This window comes from Leuciscus leuciscus (genome assembly GCF_965113295.1).
Source record: "Leuciscus leuciscus genome assembly, chromosome: 5".
Classification (NCBI taxonomy): Eukaryota; Metazoa; Chordata; class Actinopteri; order Cypriniformes; family Leuciscidae; genus Leuciscus; species Leuciscus leuciscus.
In genome coordinates this window covers 50,970,899-50,991,605 of record NC_138729.1, presented here as the reverse complement: position 1 = coordinate 50,991,605, position 20,707 = coordinate 50,970,899, and the positions used below count along the sequence as shown (strand labels likewise).

The following is a 20,707-nucleotide window of genomic DNA, read 5'->3' as shown; positions in this document are numbered from 1 at the left end:
AAGTCAAAAATTTCAAGTGACCGATAACATCTACATTTTTCAATTAGTCTGACGTATTATTTCTCATTGAGCCAATGTTAACAGACTATTGCAACAAGAATTTCACTTGGGCCAATTGAAAAAATTAGATGTTATCGGTCACTTGAAATTTTTGATTTGGGAGGGTTAGAATTTTTTTACAGTGTTTTAATTGTTACTTTTTATGACTTCATGGTTGTTATTATATGATCCACAGATGACAGGCAGGGTTCATCAGCATATGCACATGCTGTCATAATATGAACAATATATATATATATATATATATAAATTACCTATTAATTGTCATTAAAGTGAAATTACTGAACCTAAATATACGAGCTCGATAAAAAATTTTCATTTAAGAAGAAAATTTCAGATGGCACCTATGCATCTGAAGTCTTCATATATATATATATATATATATATACAGTGTATATATATATATATATATATATATAACTCTTATTTATAACATTTAAAAAATGGTATGAAATCTTTATGAAAGTTTTGCTTTTGTGTGATTTCAAGTATTTTAAGTTAATATTGCATGCTGTTCTTTGAATATCTAGTGAAAGTGATATTTTATTTGTAATTATCTTATATATTTCAGTATTTATAAGCTTTATATATTTAACTGCACGAGAGTGAAAGTCAGATTTTAATTGCAGTGAAATTACCTGATTTGTTCTCAGCTTTTTTGAATTTGAATAAATGCAAAGCGAGTGAAAACCCTGATAAAGGCTGAACGAGTGTCATTGCTGTGTTTCGTGTTATTTTGATGGCACAGTGAAATTATGTTATTATAAACCTGCTCAAGTCACGATAAATTATTAATACACTAAATCTTAATTTCCCTTAGGATTTTATTCCTGTAACTCATACAGTACAGACTGTTTAAAAGGAGCTTGACAGTAATTAACAGGAAAATAACTCAAATATGAGCCGAATTCAAATTCTGCTGTAAAGCTCAATTCAGATTATATAGTTGAATCATTCTAGTGCATTTTAGTGTAATTAAATTGTTTAACAATTTTTCAACATGTTTTACTTTTAACATAGCTGTCAGAGATAATGATTATTCGGTAATAACAAGCCTATTACATTATTTCATGAAGTAATTGTCAAGCTTACAACTGTTGTAGTGATGATTACATTCACACACGTCAAAATAATGCTCTATTAGTTTCGGGTTTAATATGCAGCAACTGACTGTAATTGTGATGTTTCTCCCCTGATGTGAGCTAGAGGGCGCAGTATGCGTGTGTGTGTGTGTGTGTGTGTGTGTGTGTTTAATGGGTCGGATCAGTTCTGCTGTTCTGCTCCACCCTCACTGACAGTCAGCAGGTACACACACACACACTCTCTCAACTTTAAACTTCTCCAGCGTTCCTGCTGTTCGGATCAACAGCACTGAGACTTTATTTCGGGACAGCGCGTGCGGATTCTACACATGAAGTGACTGGATTTCTCGACATGGATCTGTGGAGATTTAACTTGAGTCGAACAGGTTTGTGAAGTAACAGCAGATTGATCTTAATTCATTTAGGAACATGGAAATGAATGTTCAGAAAGAGCTCTCTCTCCTGACAGTGCTTTCGATCTCTCCTGCAAAGCTAATCATATTTTTTCCCCGTCGCATTTTATATGTTGGTCCTCACGGGAAACATCTCCAAGCGTTCACACTGGGATTATAAACTCTTCTGAATATTTTCTTCGGCTTTATGAGCGGAATAACTGATACATTGTTGCATTGATGGAGACGGTGATTCTGCGACAACCTGTTACATTCTGGAATGTTTGGAATCCTTTGAAGTGGACGCGGCGTTCCGCACAATAACGGAGTCATCATGACGTCACCTTATCAATCACGACGCGCGGGAATCGGTAAAACGATTATCGATCTGTAGGAGATCACATCAAACCCTTTAAAGTTTTGTCACTTAAATCAATGCTCACGCCAGGAGTCAGTGCGCTGTCAATCACTGGCTCTCAGTCATATTTCACCACCTGTCAATCATGTTCAGTCAGTGATACAGGCCAGTCAAACAACTAACATTTAACAATTAATAATGTTTAATACGTTCCATTTGATTAGATTTACAAATAGTTGTTAATAATAGTCTTACATTTCACATCACAACACAACAATCCACCCTAAAAGCCATTGGATTTTATTTTATTTGTATTTTTGTGGACAGTTTTAGTGACCCCTCTGGATTCTAGTGCTTTTTTCTTTCTTTTCTGGACGGATAGCTTTGTGGACAGACAGTGCATAATGTATGGCCGGAGCCGGCCGCTGCAGCCGGGACAATGAGGGTTCCTGTGCGGCGCTGGGCCGGGCTCTGGCCGTGGATGCTCATGGCTGGCCTGGAGGTGGTGTTGGGCCACACGGGCCTGGAACTGGCCGCTGCGGTGGAGACGGAACGAGCCCTGATCAAGGTGACCCTGCTGAAGCAGGAGTCCACCAGCAGGCCCATCATCACCCTGGAAGGGGTGTTCGCCGGGGGCAGCGCAGGCAGTGCCAGAGGGAAACTGATGCAGGTAAGACCTGGGAGATGCTTTCAGAAAACTTACATTGCATAATATTATGAATATACGCTTTGGTTCCGCTTTTGGATGAAAGCATCTGCTAAATGCATAAATGTAAATGACACAAGATTTGTGAGGGAACGCTGATGTGCGTCTTCAGTCTTGAAGGCTTTAACTGGCAGACACTGGCTCTGAATGTCATTGCATTAGATATTAGATTAAAGAAAGTGTCATCTATTGTAAAGAAACGGCACACTTCTTGCAAAATATCAGAAGGGTAACACTTTATTTGACAGATTTTGCATGTACTTACCATAGTAATAACAGTAAATTATGCATATTTACATAAAACTAACCCTCAACCAAATCCTAATCCTACCCTAACCTTATAGTAAGTACATGTAGTTAATTAATATTACTCAGTACTTACATTTATAATTACACTGTAACAGTGACACATTCAAATGAAGTGTAACCAAAAGCAGTTACATTCTGTTTTTATTTTTTATTTTTGGGGCCACTGTAGATATTGTCATACACTCTTAAAAAATAAGAAATTTTTCTTTCTTAGTGTGAAGAACCTTTTTCCACTATAAAGAAACTTTCGATCAATGGAAAGTTTCCAAGGTTTTCAGGGAAAACACTAGTCGAGTTGCCCAATATTCCTGCCATTGCATATTATGAATCGAATCGAATTGCTTTGGTTCTGCTTTTGGATAAAATTCATCAATGTAAATGACACAAGATCTGTGAGGGAACCCAGCAAGCAACAGGTTAACTATAGACCCGATATAGCCCGGCTGTGAGGAACACACTTCTAGCCAAAATAACCTTGAATTTGGTTACATGTCGTTTTTTGCCAACAACAACTTGTGAGATGTATGATATTCCATCATGTAAGCAAAGCAAACAGTGATTACAAGGTGTTTGGTTTCATTTCTTTGACATGTTATCTAAATGATGACTGGTCTATTCTTAGGCGATGGTTTTTAGACGTTTATTACATTTTCACTGACAGCCCAAAATGTTGCCTTGTTTAAGCCTAGACGTCTGGGCTGTGTATGAACGGCTATCGGACGTCTTTTAAACCCAAAAGTTGCTTGCTGGGAACACTAATGTGCATCTTCAGTCTTGAAGGCTTTAACTGGCGGACACTGGCCCTGAAAACTGTCTGAATGTCATTGCATATTAGATATTAGATCAAAGAAAGTGTCATCTATTGTAAAGAGACGGCACAGGCACACACTTCGTGCAAAATAATATTTTAATTTTTGGGGCCACCTGTAGATATTGTCATACACTCTTAAAAAATAGTACGTTTTCACAGCGATGACGTAGAATAACCATATTTGAAGAATCTTTAAGTGAACATTATTAAAAGAACCATTTTTTTGGTTACACTTTATTTTAAGGTGTCATTGTTACAGTGTGATTATATATTTAAGTACTGAGTAATATTAAGCAACTACATGTACTTACTATAGGGTTAGGGTTTGGTTGAGGGTTAGTTGCATGTAATTATGCATAATTTACTGTTAGGGAAGTGCAGTACATATGTAACAAGGACACTATAAAATAAAGTATTTCCATTTTTTCTTAATGTGAAGAACCCTTTTCCTCTATAAAGAAACTTTTGTTCAATGTAAAGTTTCCATGAATGTTAAAGGAACCATTGATGCCCATCAAGAAGCTTTATTCATGAGAGTGTGTGTAGTATAAGAAACACCAATAATACTGTGTGTGATCATAGTTTGTTGATGTACACAGGAGTGCACAGTGTCGTTGTTATCGTCCGGCTTCTGGGAAGTCGTCGGATGCGTTTCTGTGGGTTCCAGAACCCGCCCGGGTCTTATTGGAGGTGATAGATTTGTGGTCTTGTAAACTGTTAGGTCTGTTCTCCGAGGCCGTTCTGCCAGATGTCGAGGCTTTGAAGGCTTCGAGAGCGAGAGCCATCCAGATCAAGCCAGAGGGGATGCGCTCACTGGAAATGCATCTTGAAAGCCTGTAGGAAAGAGTTATTGCATCATAAAAATAGATTTCTTGTTAGTGGAATGCGTGTTTGTAAGAGACATTTCATGTTGAGTTTTGAGTCTTGACTTTGACTTCATGGGTGGAGAAAAGTCAAGTGTTGGCCAAACTTATTTGACTATTTTACCTGTTGTCAGTAGCCGCGTTTCCATTACCCTTCAAACTGCGCAAAGTGAAATTGCGAATTGAAAATACGCCCAATGGAAACACGTCAATTTCGCAAAAACTCCCCATTTATCGCAAAAAAGTTTTTCCGCTCGCATGAGGAGGTTTTTCAGGCAATTCGAAAAAGAAATATTTCGCAAAACTGCAATGGAAAGAGTTTTTGCGCATTTACAGGTCAGCTGACGTAGATGACGCGGTGTGATTGGACAGAATACGAGACAGAGCTCTTTATTACTTTTATAAAAGACAACAGAATTACAGGAATAATGGATTCTAAACCTCAAATAAATGCCACAATCAAGACCTCAAAGCAGATGAGAGGGAGAAACACCCAGAAACTCCTCATATATGCCGCTCACAAGTATAATAAGGGTCGTTCCTTACCATTAAAGCTTGGAAAACACACACACATCTCCTTTGATTAATAATAATGGCTAGTGCAGTGGCTGGGATACAGTACATAAACCTACCAATGTCCGTCGCAATGGCTTTTGGAATGATTTTACTTATCGTGAGAGGAAAAAATGAAGTTTTAGTCGCATAACATCAGTTAATGGAAATGCCGTCATTTCGCAATTGTTTTTTGTCGCCATTTTGGAAAAATCGAAAGTTTTGTGCAAATCTGTAATGGAAACGCGCCTAGTCTGTCGCCTTTTGGCTTTTGGCTTGCTTAGTTGGGGACATTTAATTTAATATCCAACAATATTATTGATCTGCCTGCATTTATAACATTATATGAGAGTTGAACTGAGCTGGACGATGACATCACGGTTTACTCCAGAGCGGCTAGATATATAAATGAACTAAATTAATAACTTTTTCACAACAAAAATGAACCATCACTGAACTCACTTAAGCTGGACTGTGACGAAGAAACAAACTTCCTTGCATTATTCTCCTGTTATCTCTGTAAAGCTGCTTTGAAACACTCTGTGTTCTATATAAATAAAGCTGACTTGACTTGGCTCACTATGTTCATAGCAAGTTGTAAATAGATTTCTGCATTTTCTGACAAAAGTGTGAGCGTTTCTGTGTTGTAGGTGTTGCTTTGTGGTTGCTAAGGTGTTGTGAGCAGTTGCTAGGTGGTTTCTTGTGAAAAAGAGTCCACCCTCAAGTCTCTGTGATATTCTGATCTCGCTTCGGTGTAAGTCTGAGGGATTGCATTAGTTTGAAAATCCCAGGTCCCTGTACGTTTGGAGGTGTTATTCATGCCGCCGGTAACTAGTATCTACATGCAGAATGCACAGTGTGAATCAAGCCCATGCAGAAGAACACTGCGGTTGCAGATCTGGGTTTGTAGCTCAAGGGTTGAAGAACTGAGGAGTCGGTTGTACTCGAGCGAGCGCGTTGCATTGGATAATAAACACGCAATTAGCAGGAATCTAATGTTGTGTGCATGTGTGTTTGATTTGCAGAAGTGTATCGCTCTCTTTCAGAGAGTGTGTGTGTCGCACACACAGATGCTTTTTTTGTTGCAGTGCCAACCTGTTGCAACAGGCCTGGGTTGCTTCGGCTCATTGTCCTCCTGCATAATGTTCCCTTCCTCTAGGGGACAAAGTGATAGAAGCAGGCGGGGTAGGGGGAAGTTTCTGTCTTCTTTCTTCCCTCACTTTTTACCACATGAATTTAACATTGCGGCTTTTATCTGCTTCTAGGAAGAATGATATTAAATGATCTATAGCATGTTTTTAGGCTGCTGGCTGGAAAACCTTAAATGATATCTCAGTTTTTTTGGCTTTTGATGATATTTTATATGTGGTTATCACAAAACCAGTCACATGCCGCACGGGTATATTTGTGACAATAGCCAACAATACATGGTATGGGTCAAAATTATCCATTTTTCTTTTATGCCAAAAATCATTAGGATATTAAGTAAAGATCATGTTGCATGAAGATATTTTGTAGATTTCCAAACGTAAATATATAAAACATTGAATGCTGCACAATCGTGAACATAAATGAACAACTTTAAAGGAGATTTTCTCAATGTTTCGATTTTTTTTGCACCCTCAGATTCCCGATTTTCTAATAGTTGCATCTCAGCCAAATATTGTCCAAATATAAATAAAGCTTATTTATTCAGCTTTCATATGATGTATAAATCTCAATTTCCAAAAAATGACCCATGTGACTGGTTTTGTGGTCCAGGATCACATATGTTGTTTGGATATGTATTTGCTCTGAAATTGCTTTGGAGGTTTTTGTACATTGTTGCCATTTAAATAAAAAATGTTAAGATGTGAAATACATCTAGTTAAAATAATCTAGACACCAAATGAACAAAAGGACGTTAGCTTGTGACGCGACGCTCACATCCAGTGAAGGCAAATATCAGCCGTCATGTGAGTGAACGCCAGTGGGCGGGGCCTATAATGTGATGATGCATAACTATTGGTCGATGTCTTGCTCTGGAGGCGGGCATATGCAAATGTATTTCCCCATGTGACGTCACAGATCCCGCGATATACACACGAGCTGTTGTTTGATTACATAAATGCTTTGTTTATAATGAGGAGGACGTTTTAAGATATGAAACTCGCAGGATGATTTAATGGCACAAATACCTCTTATATATCTAAAGATCAAGGAAATTTGATTGCTCTTGTCATGATCCCTTTTAAGACGTAAGTGACTGTGTTTATGAGAATATAATTTTGCATGTATGTGACGAGACAAAAAGACGAGAAAGAGAACAGAATTCGGTGTTTGCTGTGTTCGGTCTTTCGTGTCTTATGTGTTTAATGTTTAAACTGATGTGACTTAAACGTGCAAATGCTAAACTTTCACTCTATGATGGTTAAACCTTGCAATTAATCCACGAATCACATGCGTTCAGAACCCGAACTGATCCCTTGATGTGATTTCAATGTCGTGCAGCACTACTTTTTTCCCCTATATTGGATGCACCGCTATGAAAATTTTACCAATAATAACCAATAATTCTTAATATTTTAAAGCCGATAACCGATATATTGGCCGATAAATCTCCAAAAAGTCAGAATTTGTATAGAATTTCTGAGAGCCTGATTACAAAAACAAAAGTCTCACCATTAAAATCCACGTCCCAAACACACAATTATAATGATGTTCTCATGATAATTTTATGTAGCCGATATGTCAGACTTGTGATGCACTCATATTTCAAGCAATTCAAAACCATCATGTTGAAGTTGAACAGTGTGCATCTGAAGTGTCTCAGCTGGAGGAAAATAATCCATTATTTATCAGCTTTAATATGTCAGCCCCGATTTTCTTATCGAGCCGATAACGATAATAACATTAAAAATGACCATATATCGGCCGATACCGATATGGTGTCCGATATATATCGTGCATCCCTACTGATGAATCCATCTGATTTTGAACTGATTCATGGAAATCTTGACATCAAACTCACTAATGTTTCAATCAGAAATAAAAAGTCATTCACAATGTTGCTTAAATGTATATTGCGAGTAAAATACCTGGTGAAAATAACATGCATGTATGGCTCAGCCCTACCATCTCCGTATTAAACTTCAAACTAAACAAAGTGAAGCAACAACAAGTCTTGTTTAGTTAAGTGTGTGGGATTAGTGCGTTCTCAGGCGTGTCTGCCTCGACTATCCTCGGGCGGCGCTGAATTCACCGCGTTGAGGATGACAGCCAGTTTTCATAACCACCAGTAATTACACATCTCCCATCCCATTTGATCTTCCTAAGCATGTTGTTTCTCCAGGCCACAGGTTGGCAAACGGCGCTACCCAAATTTGACTGGCTTTTCTGGGCCGGTCGGCGGATCACAGGCAGAGAAAAACAAGATCAGACATGATGATGGTGGAAATGTTTTATTTAAGGAGAAAAGGGCTCTCAGCGCAGCCGCTAGTCTTTAATGGAGGCCGATCATACGTTCTCTGTTTATTTTGCATTAGAAATGTGGAATTTTATTTGACACAAGTGGTACCTTTTAACCAATTCTATATCACTTTAATATTACGGTACAGACTTGCTATTTTTATGTCAGTGAGACGCATGACGTGAAGCCTTTTTACCACACAGTCCTTTCCAGATGCATAAAAACTTTTTTTTTTTTTTTTAAAGCCACCACACTTTAACTTTAATGCTTTTTACTCCAATAAAGCAATAGTGCCCCCGAAATGTATTTGGACACACTTACATATTAAGTCATTGCAATAAATAATAAAAAAAAAATCAAAGAATGTTTTTTTAATGAAATTTATGTAATTTATTTATGATTATTAGAAAAACTTCAATTATGAAATTAATGTTTTTATAAAATGTTAAAATGTGAATATATATTTGTTTGTGTTTGGTCTGGAATAGAGGATTGTATATCCTGTACCAGAAATCTTTTCAATAAATTTCAATAAAAATGTGTTATTTATTGAAAAGAAAGATGCACAGGAACACTTTACAAGTGAAACTAAACTAATGCTATGGCACAAGTGTGACTAAAGTGTCCAAATAAGTTTTGTATGGAGGCCATTTTTGAAGGATGAAGTTATTGCCAAATGTTTGACTCCGTGATTTTGAATCTGGCATTGGCTAAGACCGTCCAGGTTAAGACCTTCTGATGGGCACTTCCCAATTAAAAGACCATTAGAGTCCACAAGTCTCATTAGATTAGTTTTCTCCTGGTTTGTTTGGGGTTGTGTGGCGGAGAGATCAGCTCAGCCTTTGCAAACGCTCACAAAGAGCAGTATCAGGTTCTACTGAAGCGACTGATCTAAGATCAGATCCTCTTACCTATAGTGCCGGGTGGAAGAGTGACTGTAGGAATGGGTTCAGTTGAGATTTTGCTATTTCGTTTAGGCTATACGTTTCTGCTCTGCTATCAGGACACATATATCCATTGAAACGTTTTAGTTTTTTTTTTGTGACGGTAAAGACATTTATTAATGTTACAAAAGATTTCTATTGAAAATAAAGGCTGTTCCTTTGAACTTTCTATTAATCAAAAATCCTAAAAAAAACGGCTTCTACCAAAATATGAAGCAGCAAAACTGTTTTCAACATTAATAATAATCATAAATGTTTCTCGAGCATTAAATCATCATATTAGAATGATTTCTGAAGGATCATGTGACACTGAAGACTGGAGTAATGATGCTGAAAATTCAGCTTTGATCACAGGAATACATTACATTTTACAATATATTTGCACAGAAAACAGTAAATTTAAAATGTAATATAATTTCATAATCTTGCTGTTTTTTGCAGTCTTGGTGAGCAGAAGAGACATTGTCTCAAGAGACATTGTATTCATGCTATATATATATATATATATGCATGTGTGTGGATATTGAATGTGGATATGGATACTGAAAAAATTTTCATAAAATTTTCAGCAAAAATAACTACTTGTAATTAGGGGTCAGCGATATGACCAAAATCGTATATCACGATATGAGTCATTTTATTTCACGTTGTAACTATACAGATCACGATATAGATATTTTAATATATTTTTGCATTGAATAAGGTTTTTATTTCAGCAATTTCAATATCACAAAAAATATAATACTAGCCTATACGTAACAAAAATTACTCTCAAGCTTACAAGTAAACAGTCAGTGTTAAAATAGGAGCAAAGAAAATAATAACAAGCAATACGACAACAAACTACAAATAGAACAAAAGAAATAGACCTACCTGAAACACTTCAAGCACTAGAAATAAGAAATACTGCATCAATTCTATAAAGCAATCAAATGTATAAAACAACACTGCATAGTTTTCACTGTGTAAACATACATTTATTCGTATTAAAGTGAGACAATACGTGATTCAGTCAAGAGCAAAGAGAGATTGCGTCTCTTTTGTTGTTTGATTAACATTAATGCCAGACGACAGCAGGTTTATTAGGCTGCTGTCCCTTTAAGAGCAAATATACTGTTACACATGTGCTTTCTTTCTCAACTGTTTACGTTCACTTCAACATAACTGTGTTTGTTTATGAGGATACTTGCAGAGACATGGTCACCTTGACACATAGGTATGTGTATTTAACCGTTCAAGCCCAATTAGGCGGCTAGTGTTGTCAAAGCACTGGTTCGTCGGTACTGAAAATGTGACGATACCAGCTAGGGCTGTGCAATTAATTGAATTTCGATTTCGATTTTGGCTCCCAACGATCACCAAAATAGTACAATTGAGTAAAAACAATTATTTTGCCATGTTCTGTTTTGCAAGAACACTCTTATTTTGTCTTGTGTTCTGAATGACACGCGCACGCGCACTTCTTTCCTCCCGAAGCCGTAAACTCTCTCAGCTTGAATGTTTAAACTGTGAAAATGATCAACTTTAGTTACGATGCAACGCTGGCCCGATTGTGCAAGTGACAATTCCGTCATGTCCCGACTCCTAAACGCGAAAGTGTAGTTTCGACGCTTGCCTTGTCCAACCCATTTTGAGAGACAGAGAGAGAGAAATTGCGTCTTTGCGAAAGTTTTAAAATGATAGATTTGATTTTATAATCTGTATTGATTAATTTAGGCTACTCATACAATCTACTTACTAAAGTGAATCAATGTTTGTGGGGAAATTTCCCGCATTATAAGTGGTAGACCTGCGGGAAAATTAAAATACTTGAAGTCTTATCTGTTATGTTATTTATTTTAATAGTTCAAAAAGTACAATAAATGTTCAAATTTAAAAAATGTAAGAATTGTTTAAAGGCGTCTTTTTAATAAATGCAACACTTTCCAAAAGTCATGTGAAATAATCGTGTTACATAATCGTGATTTCAATACTGACCAAAATAATCGGGATTATGATATTTTCCATAATTGAGCAGCCCTAATACCAGCATTTCTGTAGTACCGGGTATATTCGGGACCCACTAATAGGAGCTGCTTTAAGTCGCTTCTGTGTTTTTATCTAAGCGCGGGGCTCCAGACTAACTCTTTTACTTAGAGCACTGTCTGTAGCCGATATATACCACCATATATATAGTGTCTGTGTATATTAAACTGCAAAAAGACTATTAAAATATGAACCCTGCATGTTCTGCTTGTCTCTGTGTGAATGAATGGCGCAGACGCGTGGTTTCATTTACCTCACACACACACACACACACACACACACACACACACACACACACACACACACACACACACACACACACACACACACACACACACACACACACACACACACACACACACACACTGTTTTCAGTGTCTGCTGCCTCACGATATGATGACATGGTGAAATTAATCTCCAGAGCCGCTCTGAGAGTCACTTCCTGAGCATTTTACCGTTTAATTTGAGAAAAAACTATCGTCATATCACACACACACAGAAACTCAAAGGTCTCCACGGCAACCCGTCAAAATAAAAGTTCGGTTAAACTTGAAGAAATTGACAGAAATGATTATATTAGGCTACTGTACAGTAGATGTAGCCACGTCTCCATGGGATTTTTTTTTATAAGGAATATTTACGTTTAAACAGCATGTAGCCTTTAATGCTTATGTATTATTTACTTATGATTACCGTCATAAATAAGGTAATTTAATTGAATTTAATATTTTTTTCAAATAGTTAAATGAAATAGAAAAATAGTTACAAAAGATTTTGCTGTGGTACCGAAATTGGTACCGAGAACCGTAAATATTTAATGGTATGACTACTGGAATTTTGGTATCGTGACATCCCTATAGAGAGCCTTAAGCCCAATTTATACTTCTGCGTCGAGTGTACGCCGTAGTGTACGTCGTAGGGTACGCACGTAGGCGACGCCGTCGTGAGCATTTATACTTCTGCGAATGTCTGTGTTGCTCTGCAGTTACACCGCCGAAACGCTAGTTGGCGCGGGTGGATTTTAATGTTCCAGTTCCACTGTGTTTACATTCCTCGCGGCTGTTTTGAGTTTAGTTTTCTACGAGCAATGGCGACTGAAGGACAGGAGTCATACAGATGGCTGTATTTCCGCACTTCTTCAAGCAATCTCTCGGTCACTTGGTCTATTTCCATGGCTCTTCACTGATCTTCGGAATTTAAAAATGGCGGGCGGGCGGTGCAGAGTGCAGAAGATCCTTCCGGAAATGCGTAGGAGGAAACGCGATGCTATCCAGCCGACCAATCACAGATCTTGCGGTCCGCGTCGCCGCGACGCGTAGTTACATTTTTGAGGAGGTGCGCGTCAGGGTACGGCGAAGGGTACGACGTATGGTACACGTCAATGCGTATGCTACGCCGTACCTTCTACGCGAACCCGACGCAGAAGTATAAATTGGCCTTAAGTCCCGCCCCTCCGCTTCCGGCTCATGGGACCTTATTTCGGAAAAAAATATGTATGGTAGTCAATGGCGAGAGACAACTTATCTTTTTATTCCGTCTGAACTGTGCCCTGAATTACACATATGATGTTTGTCAATTTAAGAGATAATTATGAAAGTCAAGAAAGTCGCAGTTTGTCATAAAACAGAAGAGTTACATTTAGTTTTATGTGAAAATCTCTCAATGAACTACATCTCTCGTCTCGCACTGTGTACGTATGTGTGCAGTCTGGCACAAAACACTCAGGCATGACGGCGTAACGTTACCATTATAACGTAAGACTATAGAGAAACTGACAGACGTACGTTAGCTTCAGTAAAGTTCGCTTCATTCATTGAGAGAAAAGGTATGACGTCACATGTGCGCCTTTTGGGTTTGTAGTCTTAGTAATTACGTATTTTCACAGTCTTATACCTCAACAGTTTTACATCAAACTGAGACTTTCTTGACTTTAAAATGTATCTTTTAAATGGACAAACAATGTGTAATTCAGGGCACAATTCAAACGAGATCAAAATATTTGTTGTCTCTTGCCATTGACTACCATACAATATTTTTCCGAAATAAGGTCCCATGGTGGTCGACCGGAAGGGGAGGGACTTAGGCTCTCTATATAGGCGGCAAAAAAATCTCTTCTGGTTGGCACATTTCTGCTGGTTAATTACATCTACCGGTGTATCGCCCACCCCTCCATATGATGTATAAACTATATAAACCAGCCATACTCGCCTAACCTTTACTATCATGATCAGACACTTCTAAAGCGATCTCATGTTTTAGTGCGACCTCTACAGAAATGTCTTATTGGATTAGGAAGAGCATGACAGCAGACGTGCACGCTAGAATTATCCCAGCACACGCCCTCCTCGTTTCTGTCGTGTAACTCTCCACTTTTCTTCTATAATAACACTCTCTCAGGAGGACGGATGATAGGGAGGCCGGGATGGATGCGTTAATGGAGCGCCAGATCAAAGAGTGTTAGGTTGGAAACGCGAGTCTAGATGATTAAAAAGGAAGCTTGTTTACTCTGCTCTTCCGATAGGCCTCCCTCCCCTCATTCAGAAGAGTTTCCGGTCTATATTTCCCTCTGGAAGCTGATAACAGGCCGTCTCTCCGCTCTGACCCGTTGATGTTTGTCTGCGCTTTTGCTCCAGTCTCCCGGCGTTTCTCTTGTGGAAAACACTCCCGGGAATCTCTCGTGTGTGTCTCCTCTTGAGTTTCAGAAGAGATCTCTACTTAATCTCAAGCGTTTCTCATCAGATTCCACTGCACTGGTAAAAATAATCAGTAAATGGTACAATTTATCACAAAAAAAGTAGTGTTTTTCTTTTAGAATGTAATACAATAATCAAAAAGTTATTTTTAACTAAAACCAAAAACTATTAAAAATCGTTTTCATTTATTGAAATAAAACAGAAAATATAAATGTTAGAAAAAACTTTAAATAAAACTAAACTTAATAAAACTAAAAATGATATAAGCACAACAAAACGACTAAAACCTGAAAAAATATAAAAAAATAAAAGCTATTTCAAAATATCGATAGTATAAATAATACAGTGGATCTGTGTTGCTGTCCACAATAATTTGAGCTCTTTCTTGACTCATTTGTGGCTCAATTGGAGAAACAAATAAGACAAAGTTCTTGCAGACCTTCAGTAAACGTGTAAAGAGCGATAGCATTTCCTCTGGCTTGTTTATTAAGAGTTTAGTTCCTGAATGCTGTCATACGGTCCTGTTTAACGCCACTATTACTGCCACACGTCTGGATTTTATAACAATTACATGGCTAATGCGAGCGAATGCAAACCACATTCCCCTGAAAGGACAGACTCATGTGCGGTTTCTGCAACATCATTCGCCCTAAAATTAGCCAGCGGTGTTAACGATTTGTAGGATGTTGTACTGAAGACATTACAGGCTGTTGCGGTACATGATGGGGGTCCAGTGAGACCGGGCCAATCAGATTACACGCTTTTATGTCCCACTAAGAGCTTGTTGTTTCCTTTGTGTCGTTGTGGAATGTTTGATGTCTTGAATGAAGACGAGAGGAACGGGAAAGAGCAACGGAAGGGACCCTGGATTTGTCATTATGAACCTGATTAAAGTGTGTGTGTGTGTGTGTGTGTGTGTGTGTAGTAGCATGTCCTGTGTTAAACAGTCGAGATTTCACCAAAGATTGGCCTGTGGTGGTTTCAACCTTTGACTACCTGTGAAAGCCCAATTAATCCTCTGTTGACTCTTTAATAAATCCATATTAAAACTCTATGAGCACAACAATTCCTCATTCAACTCTCTTTAATAGGCTTTTCAGTAGTGAAACTTATACTACTATATATATATATATATATATATATATATATATATATATATATATATATATATATATATATGTATATGTATGTATGTATGTGTGTGTGTGTGTGTGTGTATATATGTATATATACTGCTGCCTGACACTTTGACCAGTCACATCCATTTCAAATGGAAGTGGAAAACACTTCTAAACCATAACTATTGATCAAGGGTTATCACCAATGCCGATATTTGACATTTTTTGACATTTTTTCCCAATAACTGTCAAAAGCAGGACTTTTATTTTGACATTACTTATGTTTTCAGTTAAAAAAAAAATTTAAATAGATTTTTTACAATTATGTTTTTCAGATTATTTGAGTAAATATCATGTAAAATAATGTAATTTATTCAAAGCATTTTATGTAGAAAATTATGCATGTTTTATTCAATATATTTGAATTAAATAGTGTGCACTATATATATATATATGTACTGTATACATACACACACACACACACACACACACACACATATATATATGAAGTGCACACTATTTAATTCAAATATATTGAATAAAACATGCATAATTCCCTACATAAAATGCTTTGAATAAATTAAATTATATATATTATATCAGCTTTATATTCGCCATTGGTCTCTCTTCTCTCTAAGATATCGACATCCAAAAATCCATATTGGTCAACCACTAATGATAACAAGGGGTTAATTGACCATGGGTTAACAGTTTCAACTGTGTAAAGCCCATAATAAGAGTATGATTAATCAAATATTTTATATTGGTTTATATTTAACTAGATATAATCTAGTTTATTTAATAAAGATATTTTTATTTTATTTAACCAGAAATAACCAGATTCTCCCATTTTCTGCCGTTTAATCAGTTAAATGCATGAAATGCTTCTTTCTTGTTTCCATCAGAGCAGGTGTGTCTGTTTTCACTTCCTTTTTACATTTTTATCATGTGCAGCGACTCTTTGAATCGTTTATAGGGGGGATTTCTATCACAAACACTTGCAACTCTGTGACTGTGATCTTCTTTTGAAGATTTTTTTCCATATGCTTTTTACAGTTTCCAAAGGTCTCTTTTATGTTGTCTTCATATGAAAGACTTTAAATATGAAAAGACAGTGCACTCATATTACTAATGAATGGGAGAAACGTGCAACATGGCGGAATAAGTCCCGCCTCCTAAATAAAAGAGCCAATCGCTGATCGGTAAGGTCACGGTGTCACTACAGCTGCCGATAGAAGCGCCGGTTGCTGAAATATAAGCTTTTTAACACTCTTTAAACGTGAGAAACAACATTTATAGGACCGTTCATGTCAGATTGTGTGGCTGATTTGAAATATGTTATTTAATTGTGAATTCTGTAAGCATTTTTTCAAGTAGATTGTGCTGGTCTTATTATATTATGGCGCTTTTCCACTGCATGGTACGGCTCGGTTCGGCTCGGTAGGGTTCGACTCGGCGCGGAACGGTTCGGCTCGCTTCGCTTTTCCACTGCGTGGTACGACTCGGCTCGGTACGGCACGGTTCGGTTCGCTTTAGCTCGGTTGCTTTTCCACTGCAGTTAGTACCGCTTCAAAGTGGGTGGGACTGATCGTTATAGTTGCCGTCTCTACTGCCATGACATCATCATATTAAATGCGAATTTTTCATTCCGTGTTTCCCCATCCGCTCCTCGGCAACCAACGAGAGGAACGTCTGCACCTCGTCCACTGACCACGATTCAGCCATTTATTTGTTTTAAGTTTATTCTCTTTTTTTGAAGCAAATACTTTTAAAACAGGCGCTACAGTGTTGGCTGTTGTCTACTGGCTATTTAAATCTAGCGGGTTTAGTGTTGTAAATACAATGACGCTGGTAGTGATGATTCTGTCTGACCAATCAGTGATTGCAGTGTTTTCACGTCACATTTTAGTATCGGTACGGTACGCTTGGAACATCAACAGAGGTGGTACCATTTAAAGCGAGCCGAAGCGAGCCGTACCGTACCGTACCATGCAGTGGAAAAGCGCCAAAGCGTGCCGTACCGAACCGAGCCGTACCGTACCATGCAGTGGAAAAGCGCCATTAGAGCTTCTATCGAGGTTGTAGTGTGGCCTGTATTCCCTCGCTTCAGTTTTTGTAATGGTTTGTGATTTAAAGAAGCAGGTTTTATCATGTTAGCGGCGTGCTTTGGCTCACTGGCTGAACGTGAGACGTTACATGTGTAAGTTCACGTCCTTCAAAGCACTTCTGTAACACATTCACCAGCTTCAGCTGTAAAGTTCAGGACTATTACTGTCAGACTGTCAGTCGTTTTGCTGAGCGATGTCTCCGTTATTATGTGTGTTTGAGGACTGACGCTTTTGTGCATTGAAAGATTATAGTTATTCAGCCTATTTATCTGAAGGGCTTCAGTGAGAAACACGTCTGGTCGTGTCTGATGGACATGAAAACTCGAAACCAGTCTAATTAGCGCTAATGCACGCTATTATTCAGTTGCTGTGTTTTCTGTGTGTTTGTTCTGTGATGATCTTGTCTCCTGATATGACTCTGGTTCTTTCTTTAATGTGCATCTGTGGGTTTTTCATCTGTTTTATGATCCAGCCGGTGGAAATTGACTGAGTAAAGCAACAGCACACCGACCCTCAACTTAATGATCCGTCAGAAATCATTCTAATATGATGATTTGCTGCTCAGGAAACAGTTCTGATGATTATCAGTGTTGAAAACAGTTGTGCTGCTGCTTCATGTTTGTCTGAAATCCAAAGCTTTTGCAATATTGGAAATGCCTTTACTGTCATTTTTCATCAGTTTAATGCATCTTTGCTCAAGAAATTGTACTGACTCTAAACTTTTGAAATGTAGTGTATGTAGTTAGCTGGTTAAGTGTGTGTGTGTGTGTGTGTGTGTGTGTGTGTGTGAGTGAGTGAGTGAGTGAGGACAAAAGCGTCTGCTAAATGACTAAATGTAAATGTGTGAGTGAGTGAGTGTGAGTGAGGACGTGAGTGTGTCTAGGTGAGCGTGTGCCAGTTTGTGATTGTGTGTGTGTTGTGAGTGAGTGAGTGAGTGAGTGAGTGAGTGAGTGAGTGAGTGAGTGAGTGAGTGTGTGTGTGTGTGTGTGTGTGTGTGTGTGTGAGTGAGTGAGTGAGTGAGTGAGCGAGGAGGTGAGTGAGTGAGTGAGTGAGTGAGTGAGTGAGTGAGTGAGCGAGGAGGTGAGTGAGTGTGTGTGTGTGTGTGTGTGTGAGTGAGTGAGTGAGGAGGTGAGTGAGTGTGTGTGTGTGTGTGTGTGTGTGTGAGTGAGGAGGTGAGTGTGTGAGTGAGGAGGTGTGTGTGTGTGTGAGTGAGGAGGTGAGTGTGTGAGTGAGGAGGTGAGTGTGTGAGTGAGGAGGTGAGTGTGTGTGTGTGTGTGTGTGAGTGAGGAGGTGAGTGTGTGAGTGAGGAGGTGAGTGTGTGTGTGTGAGTGAGGAGGTGAGTGTGTGTGTGAGTGAGGAGGTGAGTGTGTGTGTGAGTGAGGAGGTGAGTGTGTGTGTGTGAGTGAGGAGGCGAGTGTGTGTGTGAGTGAGGAGGCGAGAGTGTGTGTGTGTGTGTGTGTGTGTGTGAGTGAGGAGGTGAGTGTGTGTGTGAGTGAGGAGGTGAGTGTGTGAGTGAGGAGGTGAGTGTGTGTGTGTGTGAGTGAGGAGGTGAGTGTGTGAGTGAGGAGGTGAGTGTGTGAGTGAGGAGGTGAGTGTGTGTGTGAGTGAGGAGGTGAGTGAGTGAGTGTGTGAGTGAGGAGGTGAGTGTGTGTGTGAGTGAGGAGGTGAGTGTGTGTGTGTGTGTGTGTGTGTGTGTGTGTGTGTGTGAGTGAGGAGGTGAGTGTGTGTGTGTGTGTGTGAGTGAGGAGGTGAGTGTGTGTGTGTGAGTGAGGAGGTGAGTGTGTGTGTGTCTGTGTGAGTGAGGAGGTGAGTGTGTGTGTGAGTGAGGAGGTGAGTGTGTGTGTGTGTGAGTGAGGAGGTGAGTGTGTGAGTGAGGAGGTGAGTGTGTGTGTGAGTGTGTGAGTGAGGAGGTGAGTGTGTGAGTGAGGAGGTGAGTGTGTGTGTGAGTGAGGAGGTGAGTGTGTGTGTGTGTGTGTGTGTGTGTGTGAGTGAGGAGGTGAGTGTGTGAGTGAGGAGGTGAGTGTGTGTGTGAGTGAGGAGGTGAGTGTGTGAGTGAGGAGGTGAGTGTGTGTGTGTGTGAGTGAGGAGGTGAGTGTGTGAGTGAGGAGGTGAGTGTGTGTGTGAGTGAGGAGGTGAGTGAGTGAGTGAGTGTGTGAGTGAGGAGGTGAGTGTGTGAGTGAGGAGGTGAGTGTGTGAGTGAGGAGGTGAGTGTGTGAGTGAGGAGGTGAGTGTGTGTGTGAGTGTGTGAGTGAGGAGGTGAGTGTGTGAGTGAGGAGGTGAGTGTGTGTGTGAGTGAGGAGGTGAGTGTGTGTGTGTGTGTGTGTGTGTGTGTGTGTGTGTGTGAGTGAGGAGGTGAGTGTGTGAGTGAGGAGGTGAGTGTGTGTGTGAGTGAGGAGGTGAGTGTGTGAGTGAGGAGGTGAGTGTGTGTGTGTGTGAGTGAGGAGGTGAGTGTGTGAGTGAGGAGGTGAGTGTGTGTGTGAGTGAGGAGGTGAGTGAGTGAGTGTGTGAGTGAGGAGGTGAGTGTGTGAGTGAGGAGGTGAGTATGTGAGTGAGGAGGTGAGTGTGTGAGTGAGTGAGTGTGTGAGTGAGGAGGTGAGTGTGTGTGTGAGTGAGGAGGTGAGTGTGTCTAGGTGAACGTGTGCAAGTTTGTGATTGTGTGTGTGTGTAATAAAGGGTTGAAGTGGAGATGCATGGCAGAGCTCTTAAAGTCACTGGGCCGCGGTCTCTTGTTTTAGTCATTAGAAGAGAAAGGAATGCTGGGATGTATTTGTGTCTGTCAGTGGCATGTTATACAACACATTCCTCAGGAGTTTTCAGGCAAACAGTCTCTTAGAGGGGCTTCATCGCATTTACAGCACAGCAAACATCAGTGTGTGTATGACTGCAGCTAAACACACTAATGGAGCGGTGTTTACCTCAGGTCATCTCGAACTTTCACACTGTTTATACTGTACTTTACTGTTATTCACACTATATGCTGCAGCTTCAGGCTAGAAACAAATGAAATGTTGAGTAAATTGTGGGTTAAATTAATCATTCTGTAATTATTTACAGAATTATTTATCTCTTTTTTTATAAAGTGAATTCGTAGTGAAACGGGGTTTTAGGTTCTCAAACGTCACATTATGCGCCAGAAAGTGCTTACCGTCACGTGAGTGCCCTAGGAAGTCGCTCGTGTTGTTCGTTGTTGTAGATTCTGAGGATTCTGATTGGCTTGCATGGCTTTATCCTTCTCACT

General features: G+C 39.2%; 1 protein-coding gene across 2 annotated transcripts in view; it reads left to right on the top strand.

The window, feature by feature from the left end:
* The first annotated feature begins 1,373 nt into the window (after positions 1–1,373).
* The window catches only part of rnf43 (ring finger protein 43), a 152,487-nt gene continuing 133,153 nt past the window's right edge, over positions 1,374–20,707 (top strand). For both annotated transcript variants that reach the window (XM_082171226.1, XM_082171225.1), the window contains exon 1: positions 1,374–2,562. In XM_082171226.1, coding sequence (XP_082027352.1) covers positions 2,332–2,562 — 231 coding nt within the window. In that variant the 5' untranslated portion in view covers positions 1,374–2,331. The remainder of the gene's footprint in view (positions 2,563–20,707) is intronic.